At 40.7% G+C, this 25,744-nt stretch overlaps 2 protein-coding genes and 1 pseudogene across 6 annotated transcripts in view; 2 read left to right on the top strand and 1 right to left on the bottom strand.

The window, feature by feature from the left end:
* The window catches only part of LOC116580038 (orphan sodium- and chloride-dependent neurotransmitter transporter NTT5-like), a 37,095-nt gene extending 26,378 nt beyond the window's left edge, over positions 1–10,717 (top strand). Inside the window, 4 exon segments of the mRNA XM_032326070.1 lie at positions 7,420–7,606; positions 7,941–8,142; positions 8,283–8,442; positions 10,465–10,717. Of these exon segments, the coding sequence (XP_032181961.1) occupies positions 7,420–7,606; positions 7,941–8,142; positions 8,283–8,442; positions 10,465–10,717 (802 nt within the window).
* On the bottom strand, positions 10,638–10,768 carry LOC116580346 (annotated as a pseudogene).
* Positions 10,769–12,641: 1,873 nt separating this feature from the next.
* LOC116579995 (orphan sodium- and chloride-dependent neurotransmitter transporter NTT5-like) overlaps positions 12,642–25,744 on the top strand; it is a 40,700-nt gene continuing 27,597 nt past the window's right edge. For 4 of the 5 annotated variants that reach the window (XM_032326029.1, XM_032326028.1, XM_032326030.1 and 1 more), the window contains exon 1: positions 12,642–12,688. Coding sequence is in view for 1 of the 5 variants with exons in the window: in XM_032326031.1 (XP_032181922.1) it covers positions 13,112–13,181 (70 nt within the window). In the remaining 4 variants the exon portion in view is untranslated. Of the gene's footprint in view, positions 12,689–13,059; positions 13,182–25,744 lie in introns of all 5 variants that reach the window. The other variant, XM_032326031.1, reaches the window with a different exon arrangement.

Here is a 25,744-nt window from a genome sequence, read left to right as displayed (position 1 = left end):
CTCTCTTCTTCCCATGGTCTGCGAACTTTCATTGTGACTGTTAGGCATTTACTTGTCCGTGTGGAGGTAATCTGTCTTTTCCTCAAGCTCGTTTTAAGATTGCTGCTCTTTATTTAGTTTTCTGCAATTTCATTATATCTCAAGGGGGAATTCTTCAGTTTTGCTTGGGATTCTTTCGGCTCCTTGTGTGAATTACTGTTTTTCACTACTTCTGAAAATTCTCCACTTTTACTTGTTCACATATTACCTCTGCCTCATTGTCCATCTTATCCTATTTGTCAGATTTTCCCATCATACCATCCAGCTCTCTGGAACTCTCATATTTTCCATCTATGTTTTCTGTACCCTGGCCCCAGTCAATTACTGATCTGTTTTGTATCACTATGGATTATATTTTTCTTTTCTAGAGTAAATGGATTCTAGTGCATTCTTATATCTGACTTATTTTACTTAGCATAAGGTATTTGTCTTTTTTTCGTCTATATTGTTGGAGGGGGGCGCCTGGGTGGCTCAGTGGGTTAAAGCCTCTGCTTTCGGCTCAGGTCATGATCCCAGGGTCCTGGCATTGAGTCCCGCATCGGGTTCTCTGCTCAGCGGGGAGCCTGCTTCTCCCTCTCTCTCTGCCTACTTGTGATTTCTGTCAAATAAATAATAAATTTATTATTTATTAATAGGTGTTTTGGATTGTCTCTTTTTATTGCTGAGTAACTATTCTGTTTTATGAATATACCACAATTATGTTTAATCATTTTCCTGTTTATGGGCATTTGAGTTGGTTCTGATTTGGAGCTGTGATGAGTCGAAATGCTGGGGGCATTCATATATAAGACTTTGTGTGAATACATTTTCATTTCTTTTGGGTGAATACTTAGGAGAGGGTGATATGGTTACTGTATGTTTAACTTCATAAAAAAACTGCTAAATTGTTTTAAAAGTTGTTTTTACCAATTTTACATGTTTAGTAGCAAAGTATGGGAGTTCCAGTGGCTTCACAACCTTGCTAATACTTGATAACATCAGTTTTTTAAATTGTATCCATTCCAGTAGATGTGTACAGTGCTGGGTCATTGTGATTTTAACGGCATTTCCCTAATGACTAATTATGTTGGCCGTCTTTTTTTTTTTTTAAGATTTTATTTATTTATTTATTTGACAGAGAGAGAGATCACAAGTAGGCAGAGAGGCAGGCAGAGAGAGAGGGGGAAATAGGCTCCCCGCTGAGCAGAAAGCCTGATGTGGGGCTCGATCTCAGGACCCTGAGATTATGACCCGAGCCGAAGGCAGAGGCTTAACCCACTGAACCACCCAGGTGCCCCGATCTTGGCTGTCTTTTAAAGTGTTGTTGGCATTTTACATTTCTTCTGGCCTCTCTTTTCAAATCTACTGCCTATTTTCATAACCTTTAAAAGAAACCCCATTAGCTGTCATGTCCATTATTCTCCTCTGAGCCCCTGGAAACCAGTAATCTACTTTCTGTCTCTATGGATTTGCCTATTCTGGACATTTATTATAAATGGAATCAAACAATATGATGGGAGCTTTTGTTTTTGGCTTCTTTCACCACACAGCCTTTTTCATTGTGTTTGGTGTTTTTTTGTTTTGTGTAGTGACTATGGCAGCATTTCTTTTTTTTGTCATCATGGTAAGTGTACTCCTTAATCTCCATCACCTATTTCACCTATCCTCCACCCACCTCCCCTCTTGTAGTCCTTAGTTTGTTCTCTATAGATAAGAATCTGTTTCTTGGGGGTGCTGGCGGCTCAGTGGGTTAAGGCTCACTCATATCTCAGGTCATGGTCTCAGGGATGGGATCGAGCCCTGCATTGGGCTGTCTGCTCAGCAGGGAGCCTGTTTCCTCCTCTCTCTGCCTGCCTCTCTGCCTACTTGTGATCTCTCTCTCTGTGTCAAATAAATAAATAAAATCTTAAAAAAAAAAAAGAATCTGTTTCTTGGTTTGTCTCTCTTTTTTTCTCCTGCTTGTTGTTTGTTTTGTTTCTTAAATTCCACATATGAGTGAAATCATATGGTATTTGTGTGTCTCTGACTGACTTAATCTCATTTAGTATTATACTGTCTAGTTCCATCCATGTTGTTGCAAATGGCAGGATTTCACTCTTTTTTATGGCTGAATAATATTCCTCTGTGTGTGTGTGTGTGTGTGTGTGTGTGTGTGTACCTGTACATGTGTGTACAGACCACATCTCTGTCCATTCATCTCTTGAGAGATGCTTGAGCGGCTTCCATTAATTTGGCTTTTGTAAATAATGCTGCAGTAAACATAGGGGCATGTATTCCATTTGAATTTGTATTTTTGTATTTTTTGGGTAAATACTGGTAGTGCAATTACTGGATCATGGGGTAGCTCTATTTTTAACTTATTGAGGAGCCTCCATACTGGTTTCCACAGTGGCTGCACCAGTTTGCATTCCCACCAAAAATGCATGAAGGTTCCTTTTTTTCTGCATCCTCGAGGACATCTGTTGTTTCCTGTGTTGTTAATTTTAGCCATTCTGACAGAGGTGAGGTGCTATCTCACTGTAGTTTTGATTTGCATTTCCCTGATGATTAGTGATGGTGAGCATCTTCTCATATGTCTGTTGGCCATCTGGATGTCTTCTTTGAAGAAAGGTCTGTTCACGTCTTCTGCCCATTTTTAGTAGCATTTTTTGATTAGAAAAAACATGTAACATGAAAGTTACTAAACCATCTTTAAGGATGCAGTTCAGTACTGTGAAATATAGATTTACACTGTTGTGAAATCGATCTCCAGAATGTTTTCATTTCACAAAACTGAAACTACACCATTTAAACAACATACTCCCTTTCCCCTCTCTCCTCAGCCTCTGATAAATATCTTTCCACTTTCTGTTTCTATTGGTTTGACTATTTTAGATTCCTTATATAATAAGTAGAAGCATGTGGTTTTTGTCTTTTTTCATGTTCTCCTAGGAGCTTTACAGTTTTAGCTTTTTTTTGTTGTTCACATATCCTCTATTTCAAGTAAATTTTTGTGCAAGGTGTGGAGTAAAAGTCAGGGTTAATTATTTTTCCCTTTTAGATACCCATTTGTTCCAGCACCATTTGTTGAAAAGACAATCTTTTCCTCATCAAATTGCCTTGTTATCTTCGTTGAAAGTTGATTGACCATAGATGTTTAAGTCTGATTCCAGACTATCCTAGTCAATTTGCCAATAGCATCCTGTTGTGATTACTAATATATTATAGTAAATCTTATTTATTAAAAGATTTTATTTATTTATTTGACAGACAGATCACATGTAGGCAGAGAGGCAGGCAGAGAGAGGAGGAAGCAGGCTCCCTGCTGAGTAGAGAGCCCAGTATGGGCTCTGATCCCAGGACCCTGGGATCATGACCTGAGCCAAAGGCAGAGGCTTTACCCACTGAGCCACCCAGGCATCCCTATTATACTAAATCTTAAAATCAAGTTTTGTAAATTCACCAATTGTGTTATTATTTTCCAAAATTGTTTTGGCTATTGTGTATCTTCACTCTGCATGTAAATTTTAATTTACATTTTAATTAATTTAAATGACAAGAATTAGCTTGTCGTTTTTTTTTTTTTTTTTTACAAAGATAAAATCCTACTATGTTGTTAATTGGGATTGAATTATTGATTGGATCAACAGATCATTTTGAGAAGAATGAATAATTAGCAATACAGTGTCTTCTGATTCAGGAACATGGTGTATCTCTGTTATTTGGATGTTCCTTAATTTCACATAGTAATACTTTGTAAGTTTCAGTATATAAGATGTCTTGCACATATTTTGTAAAGTTTATCCCTAATGATTTCATGTTTTATATTTGATTGTAAATAATATCCTTAAACTTTAATTCTCATTCTTCATTGTTTAGTATATTGAGGTACAATTGATTTGTGTATATTAATCTTGATAAACTCATCTTTTTGTAGCTTTAAGTTTTCTACATATATAATCATGTAGATTTGAATGAAGACTTTTATTCCTCCTGCTTATCTTTTAGAGGTTATTTTACTTGCTTTATGGCATTGATTGGAATCTCCAGTATGTTTTTGTTTTTTAAAGATTTTTTAATTTAATTTTATTTTTTTTGACAGACAGAGATCACAAGTAGGCAGAGAGGTAGGCAGAGAGAGAGGGAGGAAGCACGCTCCCTGCTGAGCAGAGAGCCTGATGCGGGGCTCCATCCCAGGACTCTGCGATCATGACCTGAGCCGAAGGCAGCGGCTTTAACCCACTGAGCCACCCAGGTGCCCCTCTTTTTTTTTTTTTTTAAGATCTATTTAGGGGCACCTGGGTGGTTTAGTCAGTTATATTAACATGTCTCCTTTCAGCGCAGGTCATGATCCCAGGGTCCTGGGACTGAGCTCTGCATCAGGCTCCTTGCTCAGTGGGGAGCCCGCTTCTCCCTCTCCCTCTGCTACTCCCTCTGCTTGTGCTCTCTTCCTTTTTTAAAAAAAGGCCTATTTATTTGAGAGAGAGAAAGACTGTGAATGGAAGGGGTGGGGTAGAGGCAGAGGAAGAGAGAATCCCTAGCAGACCCCCATGCTCTGTGCAGACCCTGACAAGAGGTTTGATCCCAGGGCCCTGAGATCATGGCCTAAGCCAAAATCAAGAGCCGACATCTAATCAACTGAGCCACACAGGTACCCCTATTTGTGGGAACTCTTAAGGCCTAGAATGAAGGTGCATTCATCCAAATAGGACTTTTGTTTCTACCTGATGCAGGGGACATTAGAAAGAGATTACTTGAATCTCAGTTCTCAGCCTGAGTTCTTGAGATGACCAGAGTCAAATATTTGGGCTGCGAATCCAAGGTAGGGCTGGCTTGTGCTTATGACATGCCAGGAACTTTAAATATTTCCCTTCATTTTGCTCATTTTTTTCTTTTTTTCTTTTTTTTTTTTTTAAGATTTTATTTATTTATTTGACAGAGAGAGATCACAAGTAGGCAGAGAGGCAGGCAGAGAGAGGGGGAAGCAGGTTCCCCGCTGAGCAGAAAGCCTGATGTGGGGCTTGATCCCAGGACCCTGAGATCATGACCTGAGCCGAAGGCAGAGGCTTAACCCACTGAGCCACCCAGGTGCCCCATTTTGCTTATTTCTGAAGCAAACTTCTTTGCATTCCCTGTTTTGTGGAAGGCTTGGGTGTGAATTTCTAGTTCTTTTTTTTTTTTTTAAGATTTTATTTATTTATTTGACAGATACAGTGAGAGAGGGAACACAAGCAGGGGGAGTGGGAGAGGGAAGCAGCCCCCTCCTGCCAAACAGGGGGGTCAATGCGGGACTTGATCCCAGGACCCTGGGATCATGACCCAAGCTGAAGGCAGACGCCCAACAACTGAGCCACCGAGGCGCCCCTCTAGTTCATTTTTATACTGAAGGTGTAGCCCTTTGAGGTGTGAAGTTTAAGGGAAAACCTTTTACCCTGATTCTTACTTGTGCAGACTCTGGTGCTTTATATCTGACCTCCATGGTCTTTTTATTTCTTAAAGATCACAAAATAGGAAACTACAGGTATAGTTTGCTATATTTCACTTTTACTTCAGGAAAAAGTTGTTTTGGATGTCCCCTTTCCCCATTGTTTTTGTCTGTACTTCAATTTTTGTCTAATAATCCCTCACTTTTTCAATATTTTAATTCTTTTAAGAAGATTTAAAATATCTTTCAGACTTTTAAGTTACCTACAGTGAGAGAGTTGATCCAAATATTTAAATTGCCTATTACCAAGAGGGCATATTTTATTTTCTAAGATGTGATCGAATAATAATTATTTCCCTGCACCTTGCATTTTGCTCTTATCACTAAGTATTTGGAATAGAGCAACAAGCCAAGTTGTTTGCTCTTAACACTAAACAGTTGGTAAAGAGCAACAAGCCAGGTTGTTTTATTTTTGTTTTTTATTAAACAAGCTGTGGCTAATTTTGTTTTTTTCCAAGATTTTATTTATTTATTTGACAGAGAGAGATCACAAGGAGGCAGAGAGGCAGGTGGAGAGAGAGGAGGAAGCAGGCTCCCCCCCAGGGCTTGATCCCATGACCCTGAGATGGTGACCTGAACAGAAGGCAGAGGCTTTAACCTACTGAGACACCCAGGTGCCCCTGTGGCCAGTTTTATTAAAGAAAAATTCTGCATGATTTACTCTTCACTGGTCTGTGTGGTATGCTTCTAATGTTATCAGAATCACCTGGACCAGTAATAGTGTGTATATTCATTGTAATTCCCATGTGCTGTGCCCGGTTCAGTATTATTGCCACTCTAGTGATGGACACCAGTTTTGGCTGACATGGCATAATACTCTATTTCAGATTTCCTCAAGGCTGGGCAATTGTTGGTGAGGATGACCAGTTTTGCTTTGCCATGTCTGATCATTTTCAGAGTCTGCTTGTACCCCAGCACATACTTTCCACTTTTCATAACAAGCTGGAGCCTAGAGTTGGTCGACTCCCACGACTTCTTTATCTTCTTTGGGGCCACCATCTTCCCACCTTAGGTGCGGATGGCTCCAACCAAGAGCAACTGCCAAAATGGCCAGGAGAGAGAAAGGCTGACTTGAATTTTTAAGGATTTTTAGGAATTAGTCAAGTGCAGAGTGGTAGCAGGGGTAGGGTAGGTCTTGGGCATGAGAGAGTATGGCCAACCCTGAAACTGTAAGTGGTTGAATCTGATTAAAGCATGAAATGTGCAGAGGGTCATGGGAAGAAGGTAAAGTTAAAGAGGTCAGCAGGGCTCGGATCTAAAGGTTTTTAAGAAGCAGTTTCTCCAAGATGGGATGGGAGGGAGACAAACCATAAGTGACTCTTAATCTCACAAAACAAACTGAGGGTTGCTGGGGGGAGGGGGGTTGGGAGGAGGGGAGTGGGATTATGGACATTGGGGAGGGTATGTGCTTTGGTGAGTGCTGTGAACCTGGCGATTCACAGACCTGTACCCCTGGGGATAAAAATGTATTATATGTTTATAAAAAATTAAAAATTAAAAATTAAAACAAAAAAAAAGAAGCAGTTTCTCTCACATAGCACAACTCCATGGGAGCATTATGTAGGTGGTAATCTAAGTAAATGGTGCTCACTGACATTCGTAATGCAAATCCTAGAAGATTGTCTTTTACCCACTAGTCTAAGAAGAGAGAAAGGGAAGAGGTAGGTGGTGAATCAGAGACCCCACCACTGCAGCACGTACCCCAGAGTCCCCGCAGAGACAATAGAAAACCCTTCTTCCAGGGTCATAAATTCTCTAGGCTCACACAAATTCATGATCATGGAGGTGGGTACCTTCTAGGTTTTATCCCAGGCTCTACCTTACCTAGATCGGTAGTGCTAGGTTAGTGGTATACTTTCTTTTCTAGAAGATAAGGAAAAAGGAGACAATTTCTTAAGGAGCCAAATGTTCTATGTGACTCAACTCGTCATCCCCAGGAATGCCGAAGCACTTGCAAAGCTGGTAACCCTGGGGAAACTGCCTGTTGCGGCCCATTCCCCTCCCAACCTGGTTGATAACCCGACCTCCATCTTCAGCTCCTGGCCTAGCAGCCTTCCCCGGCCCATCAAGAGCATGGTCCTCAGCTATGTGACTGAATGCAACTTAGAGAAGCAGTTTTTGAAGGTCAGTAAAAATAGGTGAGGAGAGCCTAGAGTTACTCAGAGCCTTCAGCGAAACAGAAATTTCAGCTTTTGTTAGCACTAGAAAAAAAAATCGCAGAAGCAGCAGGATAACCTACAGCCCTGGTAATGCAAAGAACTATAGCCTGCAGAATGCCTTCTGTGGATGCTGTTAGGTGGCTCGGTTTTCCTCATCAGAGGGTCAGCCTGGAGTTCTGATCTTCTCAGTGACCCGCAGCTTTTAGAGAGTTTCCCGGGGAAGATAGATAGTATCCTTGTCTGTATGTTTGTGTTAAGTTCAAGGACACTTTAACTCCTGCCCTCTCTCTCCTTAACAGGTTAAGGCGGGCCCAGTCATTGCATTCATGGCCTTCCTTGAAGCCATGTCATTCGTTCCTTGGTCTGTCTTCTGGTCCATCCTCCTCCTCCTGCTTTTGCTGACACTGAGGCTGAGCAGCATGATAGGGCTCATGCAGGCCATCCTTACCCCACTCCAGGACACCTTTTCTTCTTTCAGGAAATATACAAAGCTGCTTACAGGTACTCTGACCAGTGCCCAACTCCCACCAATGGCCCTGAGTTCTCTGAGACTTTTACCCAGTCCAGGTGTATAACCTCTGCTTAGCCCTTGTCTCCCAACCAGACCTCTGACCTTGATCCAGATCCAGTGTTTCCTCCAGTGGTTGTCTTTGTGTTCATGTTCCTGTGTGGCCTCTTCTTCACTCAACCTTCAGGCATCTACTACATGAGTCTGCTGAATGAATACTGGATGGTCTTCCCCATAACCACCATCATCATACTTGAAAATGTAGCTGTGAGCTGGGCCTATCGGGTCAGGAGGTGATAGCTTGGGTCTATAGGGAAGGTTGACCCCTTTCTTGTTGCCTCTTCTATCACCCAGCTAGACTGACATAGGTACTCTTAACTTCAGGGCCTTCTGAAAAACCTGTTTGTTCATTCATTCAATACTTAACATACTTAATTGAGTGCTTATTACGTGCCAAGCACTGTTTTACTTACTAAGGTTATTGAATAAAACAAGCATCCCTGACCTTAAGGAATTTATATTCTAGTGGTAGTAATAAGCAATAATCAGATGAACATATAAAAAGATCAGGTGCTGATAATTGACAGGAGAAAATCTAAGGGTAAAGTAAGATGATCAAGAATGGGAATATGCATGGGTGTTAATTTAGATAGGATGGCAAGGAAGGCCTTCTGATAAGGTGACATTTGAGCAGACTCCTGAGTGAAATGAAGGAAGGAGCCATGACAGATTTTGAGGAAGTGTTCCAAGAAGCAGAGGAAACACTTTAGTACCAAGGCAAGAGGAAGCATTATGCCTGGAATTTCTGAGGAAGGAGATCAGGTTGGAGTAGGTTGTTGGTAGATGAAGCCAGAGAGAACAGGAGATCATGTAGGACCTTCTAAGCCTTTGCAGGAGTTAGCTTTTATACATTACTTGAGGGGTAGAGGCACTGAAAGGTTTTGAGTAGGGGAGCGGCATCATCAGATTTATTTATTTACTTTTAAATATACATAAGACTGCTGTGCAGAAAATAGACTTGAGGATTCAAGAGCGAAGCAAGGAGAGCAGTTAGGTGTTATTGTAATATTCCAAGTGAGAGCTAACAACGGCTTGGGTTAGGGTGGTAGAGGTGTTAAGTTAAGAGATGTCTTCTAATGCTGTAAGGAAGAGCCACCAGAGAAGAGGGAACAAGATAATCAGGGACTGATAGACATAAGTGTGCAAGGAAGAGTGGGAAAATCCAAATAAAACACAAAGGACTCCTGAGCCTGGCTTTTAACAGGCTGGTGTGTAGACATCCAAGTGGCATTATTCAGAAGCAGAAGGCTTAGGTGGCAGCATTTTCAGATGAGAGTTGTTCACACATTCAAAAAAATTTCTTGAGGCTTTCTCTGTGTTGGGAAGGCCTTGTCATTACTGGGATACAAATAAATTAGAGTGAGTTCCTTCTTTCAAAAAACACAGACACCAAAGAGGAAGACATATATAAGCAGATAATCCCAGTCCAGGTGGTAAGTCTATAGTCAAGGTAGCCAGGGACACTCTAGGGGGACCTGGAGAGACTGGGAAGGCATCCTAAAGGAAAAAGTGATTGAGCATCATCCAGAAAGATGAATAGGTAGACAAAGAGAATGGCAGTCTAGGCCAGAGAACCCACTTGGATATTTATTATGATTGAGAACCTGCAGTAGAGGAGGCTGTATCCATGGGCTGGAAGAAACTAAGGAAAGTTCCCAGAGGGTCAAGTGTTGCCTTTTTTTTTTAGTTTGCATTGTTCAGCATGGATACCCAGCATGTAGAAGAGTCCCTCGCACATCATGAACACTTTCATACTCTTGGAATGAATGAAAGGACTAGACCTTTATCCTGAGGGCATTGGGTACCCATGAAAGGTTGTTTTTTTTTTTTTTTTAAAGATTTTATTTATTTATCAGAGAGAGAGAGGGGGAGAGAGCAAGCACAGGCAGACAGAATGGCAGGCAGAGGCAGAGGGAGAAGCAGGCTCCCTGCCGAGCAAGGAGCCCAATGTGGGACTCGATCCCAGGATGCTGGGATCATGACCTGAGCCGAAGGCAGCTGTTTAACCAACTGAGCCACCCAGGCGTCCCCCCATGAAAGGTTTTGAGCAGTAAAGGGATGTTTGAAAATATTTTCTTCGGTTGGGGTGCAGGACTGACTAGGGAGAAGATAAGAGAGGGTGAGGCTTGAGCTGAAGCAGATGTTTGGAGGTGAAGTAGAATATTTGAAAGATGCTAAGGTCTGGCTGGCCTCAACCTCCAAGTCTGGGTGAGGCCTGACTAGGCCTCCCACAGTCTTGTGGCCCTTTCTTCCAGGTTCCTTGAAGACTTGGCAATCATGTGGGGACCCCCTGCTTCTCTCATCATTCGTGGGCTGTGGTGCTTTCTGTCTCCATTTGTGCTGCTAGCCCTGTTTGTGATTACTGTGATTCATCTGTCTCAGAAGACTATCACCTACGTGGCCTGGGACTCAAACAGTGGGAGCCTCCCTCCCCTGACACCCGACCTTCCTAGGGAGTGGGGGCTAGATTTTCCCATCCAAGCACTAACCAGGCCCGACCCTGCTTAGCTTCCGAGATCAGACGAGATCGGGTGCGTTCAGGGTGGTATGGCCGTAGACGGGAGTGGGGGCTAAATTTTCAATCTACCCGTGGCCTAAAGACCCTATCATCTCATTCCCTGACTCCCTAAAGACTCCTTAGTCCTCCGCCCTCCTTGCCCTCCTTCGCCTCCCACCCTTCCCTTCTACAGTCCTTCCTTTTCTGGGAACTTTGACATTCTGAGCCCCTTTCCCATCTTTCCACAGTCAAAAGAGGTTCTTCAACAATACCCATCATGGGGGCTGCTTACGATTATTGCCCTTTTTCTCATGGTCATCCTCCCCATCCCCACATACTTTGTAAACTGCCTCACCTAAAGGATTTCCTTCAGCTCCACAAGCCAGGGCAAGCCTGTGATATCCTCCAAGTGCTTAGCCTTAATCCAGCCAGCACTTACTACAGAGGTCCAAAAGGAAGAAGTCCTGTAAGCTGATAATCAAGTTGCTGGTTAACCTGTTGGTGATTGCCCAATTTCATTCATTTGACATCACACATTCTTTGAAACAGCATAATGGGCAACTCTTAATACCAATGTGCGACTGTTAATGTCCCCAGATGCAGAACTGCTTTTACTCCCAAGAGAAAGGCATTATTTGGTTGACTCATGCGGCCTGGATTTGCAGCCCCCTCCCAGAACCCATCCTCCCTGGTTACCACTGTTACTGTGTTTTCCCCATCCCCTTCCTCAGAGAGAGAGAGAGAGAAGTGAGAGAGTGTGTGTGTAAATACACACACACACACACACACACACACATTGTCAGTAATGCCTAACAAATCTGCTTTTTGTCTTTTCTGTTCAACTCCTAGAAGGGAGCTGGAGGAGTAATACTGTTGGTCAATAAATCAGTCCATTGGGACTCCAAGTACTGGGTGTCAGCAGACTTTTTTTCTATAAATGTCTTTTTCCCCAGGAGTTCTTTCTTTTGAGAGCCAGATGTCCAGCCCAGAGTTCCTGCCTTCTTGCCATGGCAAATTCAGAATCTCTATTACTAACCTTGCTTTATCCAGGGATTGGCCTTTAGCCTAGACAAACATGGGAAATGGTGGCTTCAGCAAGGATGGAAAGAATATAAATGCATTTGCTAATGAGGCATGGTAATCCTATATTGAGTCTAAAAATTGAAAAGAGGTTCCAAGACTGTGAATTGACACACACCAGTTTAGGCAACTACCAATCTAAATTGCTGAGCCCGCCAGTGTCCCATGTCTGTGTGGTAGAAGACATGGCAAGTTTTTTGTTTTTGTTTTAAGATTTTATTTATTTGACAGAGATCACAAGTAAGCAGAGAGGCAGGCAGGGGCGGGGCGGGGGCAGGGGTGGTGGAAGCAGGCTCCCTGCTGAGCAGAGAGCCCAATGACCTGAGTCGAAGGCAGAGGCTTTAAGCCACTGAGCCACCCAGGCACCCCTACATGGCAGTTTTACTGCAGGGCTAAATCGAATGAATTTGCCTAGTGGGTGATGGCTGAGTAGGGATCTCAGGACTTGTGGGAGGAACTACTTCACAACTGAGCTGAAGTATTTCCCAAAAGGAGATGGGGTCCATCAGTTAGTGACTGGGGTTGGGAGTTGTGGCTGAAGGTGGTTTGGATTCCAGAAGATCCAAGGAATGTGTTTCCAAATGTCCTCCGTATCTTGGATTGCTTAGCTACCATTGGGTGGCTGCTTCTCGGTAACTTTCTGCGACAAAACCCAACCATTGGCGGGTGGGACCCTGAGGATGGGCGGGGTAAGTAGGAAGAGGTGAAGGTCGCAAGTCTCTGGACCGCTTAAGTTTCTCGCTGGGCAAGCTCTGGGGATTGGAGGGCTTGACTGGACGTGAACCTCCGGCTCATCGCCTATTGGTTCCTGTGCCTTGTAGCCCCGCCTCTCACTCTCATTCGCCACCCCCCCCCCCCATCCAAACGATCTGTCCGCCGGAAGCCCGGTGCTATTGAGTCCGGTAAGGAGAAAACCCGAGAGGAGGCAATCACCTTCTCACTACCCGATGGTCTGAGTTTTAAACCCTCTTCCTTCAGGGAACACGGGTGTTCATCCTCCTTTCTGCCTCCCCGTCCAGTTTCAGCTTTGGGAATGGAACGTGTGGGAGAGGGATTGAGAAGGAGGGGTTTACTGGGTAAACCGATGGGAGTGGAATGAAGCTCTTGGTTTGTCTCTCCCACTCTAAATTTTTATCTTATCTGGACACTTGTTGAATGTCCTTTGGCGTCTAACTGCAAGGCTATTTGAATTGCGACTGTCTCAACGTTGCTGTGGGGGCTACTGATTGTAGATAGAAAAACTGATTCCTATTGTAGGTTCTTCTCTCCATAGCTGTGGGGGTCCTTACTGTCCGAAGTCCGGTTTGGTAGCCCCTTTGTGTGTGATGAGCAGATTTTCTTTCGCATTGCTCTTGGGAATCTCTGGCCTTGGACAAAATGGAGCCCCGTCCCTTGGTAGGGTACCTTACACATATCGTCACTTTTCTCACAAGAATGGTATGAGATATGGCTCTTGTCATCCTTAATTTTCATCAGGAGACTGGAAGAAAGAAGGGTTCCCACAGTGAGTCAGAGGTAGCTTGATAAAGGTTCTCGTCTTGTGGCTTCTAGCCCTTTTATGTCGGAAATGTTCAAACACATATGAAAGAATAACAATGAATACCTTTGTATTCATCACCGTCTTGTAACCAATTCATGACCAGTCTGGTTTCATTTTCCCTCCTCCCACTGCAGACCTCCCCATTATTTTGAAGCAAACCCCAAATTTGTCCTTTCATCTGTAGATATGTCCGTACTTACCTCTAAAAAATAACCCTTTAAAAAAAACCTGACAAAACTATTATCACTATTTTAAAAATAAGTAACAGTAGTTCTTTAACACCATCAAATAAATACCCAGTCAGTAGTCAGATTTTCCTGGTTGTCTCATTTTTTTTTTTTTAATCTGGTAGCTTTATCTTAACAGCTTTGTGGCTTTCTTTAAACTTTGATGTATTTATTTTTTTTTAAGTAATCTCTACATCCAGGGTGGGACTCAACCCGTGACCCCAAGATCAAGAGTCACATGCTCTACTGGCTGAGCCAGCCAGGCGCCCCTTAACAGCTTTGTTGAGATACAAGTCACATACTATCCAATTCACCCATTTAAAGTGTGCAGTTCAGTGGCTCATAAATCACAGTGTTGTGCATCCATCCCCACAGTCAACTTCGGTACATTTCCATTACCCTCAAAAGAAACCCCTCTCGCTTTTGCTGTCACCCCAACTACTCCAGCCTCCAACCTCAGCCTTAGACAACCACTGATCTACTTTTGGTCTAAGAGATTTGCTTATTCTGGACATTTCATGTAAACGTGATCATGCAACACATGTAGTCCTCTGCGATTGGCTTCTTTCAAAACATGACATATTTTCAGGCTTCATCCATGTGTAGCATATATCAGTATTTTATTTATTTTTATTGCTGACTGTTCCACTGTAGAGTTCTACATTTTATTTATCCAGTTCCCAGTTGATGGACATTTTGGGGCTATTATGAATAATGCCGTTATGAACATTCATGTAAAAGTTTTTTGGGTGAACATATGTTTTTATTTTTCTTGGCATATACTTAGGAGTGGAATTGCTTGATCATATGTCAGCTCTGTCATATATCAACTATATGAGACACTGTCTCATAATTCTTTTATATTGCTTAAATCATCATCCAAATAAAATTCGTATGTGGCAGTTTGTTGCTCTATCCATTGGGGGACCTTTTAATCTATAGATCTCCCTCTCTCTTCTTCCCCTTGCAGTGCATTTACTGATGAAACTGAGTTATTTGTCCTGAAGTTTGTAACCATCTGGAATTTGCTGATAGCCTCCTGGTGGTGACCGTTAAGATGCTCCCTGTTTCATGGATTTTCTTTTTTTTTTAATTTTCTTTTTTATTTTTTTAATTAACATATAATGTATTATTAGCCCCAGGGGTACAGGTCTGTGAATTGCCAGGTTTACACACTTCATAGCACATATCTTCCCCAATGTGCTTCATGGATTTCTTATATATTGGTAGTTAGGTCAAGAAGTTGATTAGTTTTAGGGTCGATATTCTGGCAAGAATACTTCAGGAATGGTATTATATGTACTTCTAGCAGGAGGCAAAAGATATTCTCTCTTTTTGTGATTTGAGCAGCCATGAATGGTTGTTCACTAGATACACATACTCATTAGAGATTATAAAGTGATGGTATTCTAACTTTAGCATTCCTTCTTCTTTTTATTAGCTTAATACTTCTAGAAAGAGAAACTTCCAATGACCAAGCATTTGTTACCTGAGTGAACAGTTTGTATGAGAAAAGCAAAGTAAACTTTGATTCTTTCTGCTTATTTATCAGAATTAATTTGTACATTTCATATCCCAGATCTGAAATCAGCTATTTTTCCAAGGATATCTAGTTCCTTTTGATGGGAAATGATATTTAGAGATCACAGTTTTGCGCTAGGGGTGTTCATTGCTACTGTCATTGTTCCTAGGCCTTTTTAATTGATAACAGCTGGGAATTAGTTCCCTAAGATAAAATATATTATAAAACTCATGTTCATTTTTTCAATTCAAATTCAGGATCATGGGGATTTTTACTTAGCTTCTCAGATCTTTCATTTACATATTTTTCTGTCATGTGGTCTGATGCTCATGGTGTTCTTTTCTCAGCTAGAAGTTGGTCTCCAGAAGCCCTCAGCCTCATTGTTTCCCAGAATGAGCTCAACACTGTCTCCCATCAGTTTTCCCGTCCCCAAGCCTACAAATCATCTGTGTTTCCACCTAGGGCATAGGACAGGTGAACCTATGAGTCTAGGCAGGCAAACTGAAGCAAAATCTCGGTCTTAGGAATTTGTGCAGTAGAGTTTGTAGACATCTGATATGGAAGTGCCCACATGTCTTCTCACTGATTTAGGTGTCCGTGGCAGCAAGACTAATCCCAGACCCACTCAGTGGTAGAAGTATCATTATAGCCTCTGTTTTAAGGGGCTTCCTGGCCCAGTGGGAAGAACATAGCATTGGAGACAAAGAATATGTTTTTATTATATCAAACCCTTAGGTAATTCTGTGACCCTCAGCAAGTCACTTTCTCTCTTTAGTCTTAGCTTTCGTATCTGTCAAATGAAGATGGGGAAATAATCCCACAAATTTCTTGGGGAATTAAATCATTAAGCATAGGGGAATGATTCTAAGATTAGAGAGCTAGTATAGATGATAGGATGCAAAGGTTCTATAATTTTCCCCTAAATCTATGCATTTACCCAAATTTCATACACAGATGTTAGAAACTCAAATATTCCCCACTATATAAGATATTTTAAGTTACTGAATCTAAGCTGTACTAGAAAGTAGGCTCAAAGAAGGCAGGAATTTTATTTGTTTGCTACTGTGTCCATATACCCAGAACAATGTCATATGTGCTTCCAGGCCCAAGTGGACAATCAAATATTTGTTCAATGGATAGATTAATCCAAGAAGCTGATATTTTATTTATTTTTATTTTGTCAAGAAGTTGAATTTTTAAATAGGTAAAACAATTTTATTTTAGGTCTAGGTGTGAGAATTCTCCACTTCATATGTTATTTCTCCCTTAATTAGAAAAAAATGCCCAGGGCACCTGGGTGGTGCAGTGGGTTAAGCTTCCGACTCTTAGTTTGGGCTCAGGTGATGATCTTAGGGTCGTGAAATCAAGGCCCACAGTGCAAAGTTGGCTTGAGATTCTCTTTGCTTCTCCCTCTGCCCCTCCCACTCATGCTCTCTCTCTTAAATAAATAAATAAAAAGAAATACATGTTAACACACACACATAACCTTTCAAATAGTCTGATGTGGTAGAGCACAGATATGAATAGCTTTGTTTTTCCCCAAGCTCTGTGCCTGCCCTCGTATTATTGACTTGATCTTGCCGAGTTCTAGATGCCTTAACTTCCGATCATTTCCATTCATTAAAAATCCAGTCTAACATCTACTTTGAAATTCCAATCTCATCTGATTCAAAGCTGCTTCACTCCCATTCCTGGACAAGCTTCTGTCTCAAGGGACCTGAACTGGAAAAGAGGTGGTCTCTTCTTTTATTCTTCCTTCCCCTTTGACTCATCACCTCCCCCTTTTCTTTTTTTTTTATTTTTAAAGATTTTATTTATTTACTTGACAGACAGAGATCACAAGTAGTCAGAGAGAGAGGAAGGGAAGCAGGCTCCCTGCTGAGCAGAGAGCCAGATGGGGGACTGGATTCCAGGACCCTGAGATCATGACCTGAGCTGAAGGCAGAGGCTTAACCCACTGAGCCACCCAGGCGCCCCTCCTCCCCCTTTTCTAAACCTGTTTTTCACCACAAGTGCTCCAGTGTTTTCAAACTTAAGACCCCTCCTTTCTTCAAGCCTAAGTCTTTATGGAAGAAAATAAGGGACAGTCATCTCCAACTTTGCTGGAGATAGAACTACATTTGTCCCTTGGTGGTGGTCTCTGCTTCTCTGGGGGCACGCAGCCTCGCCTTGGATTCCCCAGAGTGTAGGAGGAATCTGAACTGTGACTTTCTTGTGGAGGCTTATGTGTGACTTCTCCCTGGACAGCATGCTTTGCTGACACAGGAGATTTGACTCTAATGTAACCTCTTCTACCTCTCATATCCTCCAGAAGTCAGCCTCTGTAAGTAGTGTACCTACTGGGGTGCCTGGGTGGCTCAGTGGGTTAAAGCCTCTGCCTTTGGCTCAGGTCATGATCCCAGGGTCCTGGGATCGACCCCCCCACTCGGCTTCGAGCCTCGCATCCCATCGGGCTCTCTGCTCAGCGGGGAGCCTGCTTCCTCCTCTCTCTCTGCCTGCCTCTCTGCCTACTTGTGATTTCTGTCTGTCAAATAAATAAAATCTTTTTAAAAAAAGAAAAAAAAGCAGTGTACCTGCTAAGGAGTTTAAGCTGAATTGTTTTCGATGGTGCCTACTTGACTCATATGGAATGCAGACATGCTTGTCACCATGACCCGGTCAAGAATCTATATCCCCTAAGGTCCCATGTGCCAGTACCCCAACACCACTGTTTCGCTCCTCTCTAGAGGAAATCAATGTTCTGACTTATAGGGTAATTATTTCCTTGCTGCTTTACTGTTTTAGAACCTGTGTATGTATCCCTATATTGTTTTGCTTTACCTGTTTTGGAGATTCTCTCTCTCTCTCCTGTCTGCATAAAGTTACAGTAACTAAGACAGTGAGGTAAATATGCAAGGATACACAAAATGACCAGTGAAATAGAACAAAGAACCCAGAAACAGACCCAAAGATATATGGAGCTTTAATAAATGGCAGAGTTGACACTACAAATAAGTAGGGAAAGAAAATTCTGTTTAATAAATGGTGCTGATGGGATGCCTGGGTGGCTCAGCTGGTTAAGCCCCTGCCTCCGGCTCAGGTCATGATTCCAGGGTCCTGGGATGGAGTCCCACATCCAGCTCCTTGCTCGGCAGGGAGCCTGCCTCTCTCTCTGCTTCTGCCTGCTTGTGCGCGTGCGCTCTCTCTCTCTGATAAATAAATAAAATCTAAAAAATAAAATAAAATAAATGGTGCTGATACAATTGGATATCCATATTAAAAAATAAATTTAGAGTCACCCTTCACACCTTATTAAAAAAATCAATGTAAGATGGATTAAAGTCTTAAGTATTACAAAGCAAAAATCTGGGTGGCTCAGTCAGTTAGATGTTTGCCTTTGTTTTGCGTCATCATCCCGGGGTCCTGGGATCGAATTCCACTTGGGCTCCTTGCTCAGTGGGGAGTCTGCTTCTCCCTCTGCTGCCACTCCCCCTGCTCATGTTCTCTCTCTCTCTCTCTCTCGCTTGTGCTCTCTCTGACAAATAAATAAGGAATCTTTAAAAAAATGAAAATTTCAGATAATATATAGAATATCTTCTCAGACAATATATAGAATATAAATAAGGGAATTATCCCAATATTAAAGAGCTGATATGTATAAATATTTAGATATCTGACATCTATCTATGTAGAGATTTATATCTGTTTTAGTTACTGCAGCTTTGTTATAAATCTTGATATTTTACAAAGATTATAAATCTTTAAAAATACCTTCATTTAAAAATCTTTTTTATTTTTATTTTTTGAAGGTTTTATTAATTTGTTTGTCAGAGAGTGAGAACAAGCAGGGAAAGAGGTGAAGGCAGATGCTTAACTGACTGTGCCACCCAGGCGTCCTTTAAAATCTTTTTAAAATTGAAGTATAATTGAAACACAAGGTTTTCATTATTTTTTTAAAGATTTTTATTTATTTGACAGAGATCACAAGTAGACAGAGAGGCAGGCAGAGAGAGAGGAAGGGAAGCAGGCTCCCCTCTGAGCAGAGAGCCCGATGCGGGGCTCGATCCCAGGACCCCAGGAGCATGACTGAACTGAAGGCAAAGGCTTTAACCCACTGAGCCACCCAGGCACCCCTTAATTATTTTTTAATTTAAATTTACATATAGTAAAATGTATAGTGTATAGTTCTATGGCTTTTGACATATACATATAGAGTCATGTAACTACCACCACAGTTGAGATACAAAACAGCTAGCTCCATCACTCCCAGATTTCCTTGTGCTGCCCCTTTATAATCAAACCCTATCTCCACCTTTAGCCTGCCGCAACCAGTGATGGGTTCTCCATCACTATACTTCTGCCTTTTCCCCGTGTCGTTTAAATGGAATCATACTTTATGTAGCCTTCTGAGTCTGTCTTCTTTCATTTTGTGTAATAGATAAGAAATTCATGGATGTTGACTATCAATATTTCATTCCTTTTTACTACTTATTGCATTCTATGAATGTACCACAGTTTATTATTCAGTAGTTGAAGGATATGTGGGTTTTTCCATTTGGGCAATCATGAGTACAGTAGCTATAAACATTGGCATACTGGTTTTTGTAAATGAAACTGCTTGGGAAAATAGCTACTAATGGTATTTCTGGGTTATGCAGAAATGTAGTGCAGTTGGTTAAGCGTCTGCCTTCAGCTCAGGTCATGATCCCAAGGTCCTGGGATCGAGCCTTGCATTGGGCTCCTAAGAACCCTGATTATCCCTCTGCCTACCTCTCTCTCTCTCTCTGACAAATAAATAAAATCCTTTAAAAAAAAGTGTATTTTTAACTTTTAGAAGAAACTATGACTCTCTGTAGCTATACCATTTTGCATTCCATTTTTTTTCAAATTTTTCTATTTTGGTAAAATACACATAATGTAAAACTTAAACCATTTTAACTAGTTTTAAGTGTACAGCTTAGTGGTATTAAATATATTTATAGTGTTGCACACCATCACCACCATCTGCCTCCACAACTCTTTCCTCTTGTAAAACCGGAACTTTATATACATTAAACAATAAATTGCTATCACCCACCCCCACAGGCCCTAGCAATTACCATTTTAATACTCCTTACCTCCATTTTGATTATTCTGAGTACCTTATATAGGTAGAATCATACAGTCTTTGTCTTTTTGTGACTGGCATTGTTTCACTTAGTATAATATCCTTAAGGTTCATCTGTGTTGTAGCACATGTCAGAATTTCCTAAATTTGTAGGGCCAAATAATACCTCATTATATGGCTATACCATCTTTTGCTTATTCATTTATCCCTCAGTAGGCACTTGGATTGCTTACACGTTCTAGCCGTTGTGAATAATGCTGCTAGGAACATGGGTGTATAAGAATATCTTTGAGACCCTGCTTTCAATTACCTTGAGTATATAACCAGAATTATATGATAATTATATTTTTAATTTTCTGAGGAACTGCCTTACTGTTTTCTACACAGCAGCTATACCATTTTTTACATTGTCACCAACAGTGCACAGGGGTTCCAATTTCTCCACATCTCCACCAACACTTGTTCTTTCCTTTTTTTCCAGTAGCTGTATGAAAATGTGTGAGATAGTATCTCATGGTAGTTCTTTGCCCATTTTTGAATCAGATGTGGAGTTCTCTATGTATTCTGGATATGAATCCCTTGTCAGATAACATGATTTCACAAATATTTTCTTTCATTCTGTGGGTTGCATTTTTACTCTGCTGACATTGTCTTTTGATATACAAATTTGAAAAAATTTTTCCTTTTTCTTTTTTTTTTTTTTGAGATTATATTTATTTGTTTGACAGAGAAAGCAAGAGAAGGAAAACAAATAGGGAGAGCTGGGGAGGGGGAAGCAGGTTCCCCCAACAATGCAGTGCTTGATCTTAGGACCAGGATGGTAGGATCAGAACCTGAGCGGAAGGCAGATGGTCAACAACTGAGCCACCCAGGTACCCTGAAAATTTTTCATGATACCTAATTAGTCTACATATTTTTTGTTGCCTGTGCCTTTGGTGTCATATCCAAGAAATCATTGCCAAATTCAGTGTCACGAAGATTTTGTTCTGTGTTTTCTAATAGTTTTAGGTCTTTGATCCATTTTGAGTTAATTTTTATATATGGTGTCAGGTAAGGAAGGGTCCAACTTCATTCTTTTGCATGTGGATTTTCCCAGCACCATTTGTTGAAAAGATTATTCTTTCCCTATCAAATGGTCTTGGCAGCATTGTAAAAAATCATTTGACAGCATATGCAAAGGTTTCTTTCTGAGCTCTCCATTCTATTGTATGTCTGTCTTTTTTTTCTTTTTAAAGATTTTATTTATTTATTTGACAGATCACAAGTAGGCAGAGAGACAGGCAGAGATGGGGGCGGGGGTAAGGGGGGGGAAGCAGGCTCCCTGCTGAGTGGAGAGCCTGATGTGGGGCTTGATCCCAGGACCCTGAGATCAGGACCTGAGCCGAAGGCAGAGGCTTTAACCCACTGAGCCACCCAGGAGCCCCCTGTTGTATGTCTGTCTTAATGCCAGTCCCACCTTGTTTCCATTAGTGTACTGTTTTGAAGTCAGCTCAGGTATGAATCCTCCATCTTTGTTCTCCCTTTTTAAGATTGTTTTTGGCTATTCAAGACCCCTTAAGATTCCACACAAATGTTCTATTTATATTTTTTCAAAGTCACTCGGATTTTGATTGGGATTGAATTAAATCTGTAGATTGCTTTGGGTTGTATTAACATTTTAACAACTTTGTCTTTCCATTCATGAATACGAGGTATGTTTCCCTTTATTTATGTCTTCTTTGTTTCAGCAATATTTTATAGTTTTCAATACGCAAATCTTTTACTTCTTTTTGTTTATTCCTAAGTATTTTATTCTTTTTGATGCTACTGTAAATGGAATTTTTTTCATAGTTTCTTCTTTGTTCTATTCATTAAGAGTATGTTGTTTAATTTCCACAATTTTTTGTATTTTCCAGTTTTACTTTTGTTATTGATTTCTATTTTTTTTGTCAATTTTTAAAAGACTTTATTTGAGAGAGCAAGCAAGAGAGAACAAGTCAGGGGCGGGGAACAGACTACCCACTGAGCAGGGAGCCCCATGTGGGTCTTGATCCCAGGACCCTGGGATTAAGACCTGAATCAAACATAGCAGCTTAACCAACTGAGCCATCCAGGAACCCCTTGTTACTGATTTCTAACTTCATCTCTTGTGGTCAGGGAAGACATTTCAAATGATATCTACCTCTTAAAATATGTTGAAACTTAATTTGTGACCTAACATTTGATCTACACTTGAAAATCTTCTATGTGCACTTCAGAAGACTATATGTGCTTGTTGTCATTAAACTGTATTCTGTTTGTTTATGTATCAGATCTAGTTGGTTTATTGTCTTGTTTAGGATCTCTGCTTCCAGATGGTAGGTAGTCCTATCTGTTACTGAGAGCCGGGTATGTAAGTCCCCATCTGTTACTGTAGAACTCTTTCTTCTTTTAGTTCTATTTATTTTTGCTTTATGTATTTTAATCTGTTATTGGGTACGCAAATACTTAGAATTGTTATATATTCTTGCTGCTTTGAACCTTTTATTAATACATAATGTCTTTCTTTGTCTCTTGTAAACTATTTCAGTTTAAAGTCTGTTTTTTCTGATACTAGTATAGCCACCCTTGCTCTCTATTTTTATGGTATATCTTTTTCTATCTTTTCAATCTATTTGTGTCTTTGGATCTAAAGTGAGTCTCTTGTAGACAGAATATAATTGGATCGTGTGTTTTTATCCATTCTGAAAATAACCTGTCTTTTGATTAGATAAGTTTATCTATTTACATTTAAAGTAATTAATGATAAGGAGAGATTTACTGGTGTCATTTTGTTATTTGCTTTCTATATGCCTTATAGTTCCTCCATGCTTATTCCCTTATTACTGTCTTCTTTGGTGTTTGGTTTTTGGGTTTTTGGTTTTTTTTGTAGTCAAATGTTAAAATTCCTTTCTTATTTCATTTTCTGTATATTTGAGAGCTATTTTCTTTGTGGTTACCATGGTGATTACATAAAACATCCTAACATTAGAGCACTCTAATTTGAATCCCTACCAACTTTTCAATAACATACAAAAATTCTACTCCTTTATAGCTCTCTCACCACTCTTTCTGGTTGGTGATGTCACAAAATTACATGTGTGTTCCCAAACACAAACTAATAATTCATTTCAATGCACTAGTATCTTAACTTCTATAGAAAACCAAATGTGGAGTTACAAACATAGGTTACAATAAAGCCAATTTTTAAACTAATAATTTTTTTAAAAGGTATTGGTTTCTTGAAATCATCTCTTTTGGGGCACCTGGGTGGCTCAGTCAGTTGAATGTCTGACTCTGGATTTCAGCTCAGGTTATGATCTCAGGGTTGTGAAATTAAACCCTGTGTCAGGCTTGAGATTCTCTCTCTCCCTTTCCCTCTGCCCCTTCCCCTGCTCACTCTCGCTTAAATAAATAAGTAGATCTTTTTAAAAAAGAAATCCTCTCTTTCATGTAGAAAATAAAATATGGAGTTACAAACTATTGTTACATAATACAGTTTTTATAATCACCCATACTTTACATTTTTGAGATCTTTATTTCTTCATATGGCTCAAATTAACTTCTAGTGTCCTTTCATTTCACCCTGCAGAATATTCTTCAGCATTTCTTGTAGGCAGGTCTAGTGGTAATAAACTCCCTTATATTTTGTTTATCTGAGAACGTTGGGATTTCTCCTTTTGTTTCACTTTTCCAATGTAAGCATTGGTGATAATAAATTTCCTTTTAAACATTGCTTTAATTGCAATACAGAAAATTTGACATGTTGTATTTTCATTTTTGTCTAGTGCAAATATTTTCCAGTTTCCCTTAACAATTCTTCTTTGACCCATAGATTATTTTTAAGTGTGTTGTTTTACTTTCAAACATGTAGGAGTTTTAAGGTATCTTTGTTTTTTTTTTTGGTTTTTGTTCTTACGAATTTATTTACTTGAGAGAGAGGGAGATAGTAAGAAAGAGCACCAGGTGGTGGGAGAAAGAGAAGTGGGCTCCCAACAGGCAACCCAACCCAGGGCTTGATCCCCGAACCTCAGGAACACGACCTGAGCCAAAGGCAGATGCCTAACCGACTGAGCCACCCAGGTGCCCCAGGTATCTTTGTTTTTTACTTCTAGTTTAATTCTATTATGGTCAGATAACATACTGTGTATGATTTTATTTTATTTATTTTTTATTTTTTAAAGATTTTTTATTTTTATTTATTTGACAGAGAGAAATCACAAATAGGCAGAGAGGCAGACAGAGAGAGAGAGAGAGAGAGGAGGAAGCAGGCTCCCTGCTGAGCAGAGAGCCCTATGCGGGACTCAATCCCAGGACCCTGGGATCATGACCTGAGCCGAAGGCAGAGGCTTAACCCACTGAGCCACCCAGGTGCCCTGATTTTATTTTTTATAATTGTTAGGACTTGTTTTATGAGCCAGGATATGATCTTTCTTGGTGGATGCTGCATGCATTTGAAAATAAAGTATATTCTGCTGTTGTTGAAGTATTCTAGAGATATAAATTAGATTATGTTGTTGATAATGTTATTTAGGTCTTTTATGTTCTCATTGATTTTCTGTCTGCTTGGTCTGTGAATTACGCAGGAGGAGTGTTGAAGTTTCAAAGTGTAATTGTGGGTTCTCTGTTTCTCCTATCATTTCTATCACTTTTTGCTTCATGTATTTGGATCTCTGTTTCAAAGTGTATATATATTCAGGGGTGTTTTGTCTTCTTTGTGGACCAACTCTTTTAACATTATGTAATATCTTTCCTTAAACCTGGGAATTTTTTTTACTTTCTAAAATCTGCTTTGTGTGTTATCAACCCAGCCACTCTAGATTTGTTTTGATATTTGCATAGGATATATTTTACATCCTTCATTTTTTAAAAAAGATTTTATTTATTTATTTAACAGATCACAAGTAGGCAGAGAGGCAGGCAGGGGGGTGGGGAAGCAGGCTTCCTGCTGAGCAGAGAGCCCGATGTAGGGCTCGATCCCAGGACCCTGATATCATGACCTGAGCCAAAGGCAGTGGCTTAACCCACTGAGCCACCCAGACACCCCCATCCTTCATTTTTTAAACAGCTTTACTGAAAGAAGCCACCCAGGTGCCCCAGTATTCCATTTTTAAAAAGCTTTTATTTATTTCACAGAGAGAGACACAGTGAAAGAGGAAACACAAGCAGAGGGGAGTAGGAGAGGGATCAACCTGGGGGTGGATCCCAGGACTCTGGGATCCTGACCTGAGCTGAAGGCAGATGCTTAATGACCGAGCCACCCAGGCACCCCAGGATTCCATTTTTAATGTATTATAATTTTTTAGTTATATATCTTTGAATTAAGTTTTTTAGTGGTTGTTCTAGAACTGATTTTTTTAAAGATTTTATTTATTTATCAGAGGGGGGGAAGAGAGCGAGCACAGGCAGACAGAATGGCAGGCAGAGGCAGAGGGAGAAGCAGGCGCCCTGCTGAGCAAGGAGCCCGATGTGGGACTCGATCCCAGGACGCTGGGATCATGACCTAACCCGAAGGCAGCTGCTTAACCAACTGAGCCACCCAGGTGTCCCTAGAACTGATTTTTTAAAAATTTATTCATGAGAGAG

This window comes from Mustela erminea, chromosome 19 (genome assembly GCF_009829155.1).
Source record: "Mustela erminea isolate mMusErm1 chromosome 19, mMusErm1.Pri, whole genome shotgun sequence".
NCBI lineage: Eukaryota > Metazoa > Chordata > Mammalia > Carnivora > Mustelidae > Mustela > Mustela erminea.
This window is presented reverse-complemented; position numbering and strand designations above follow the sequence as displayed.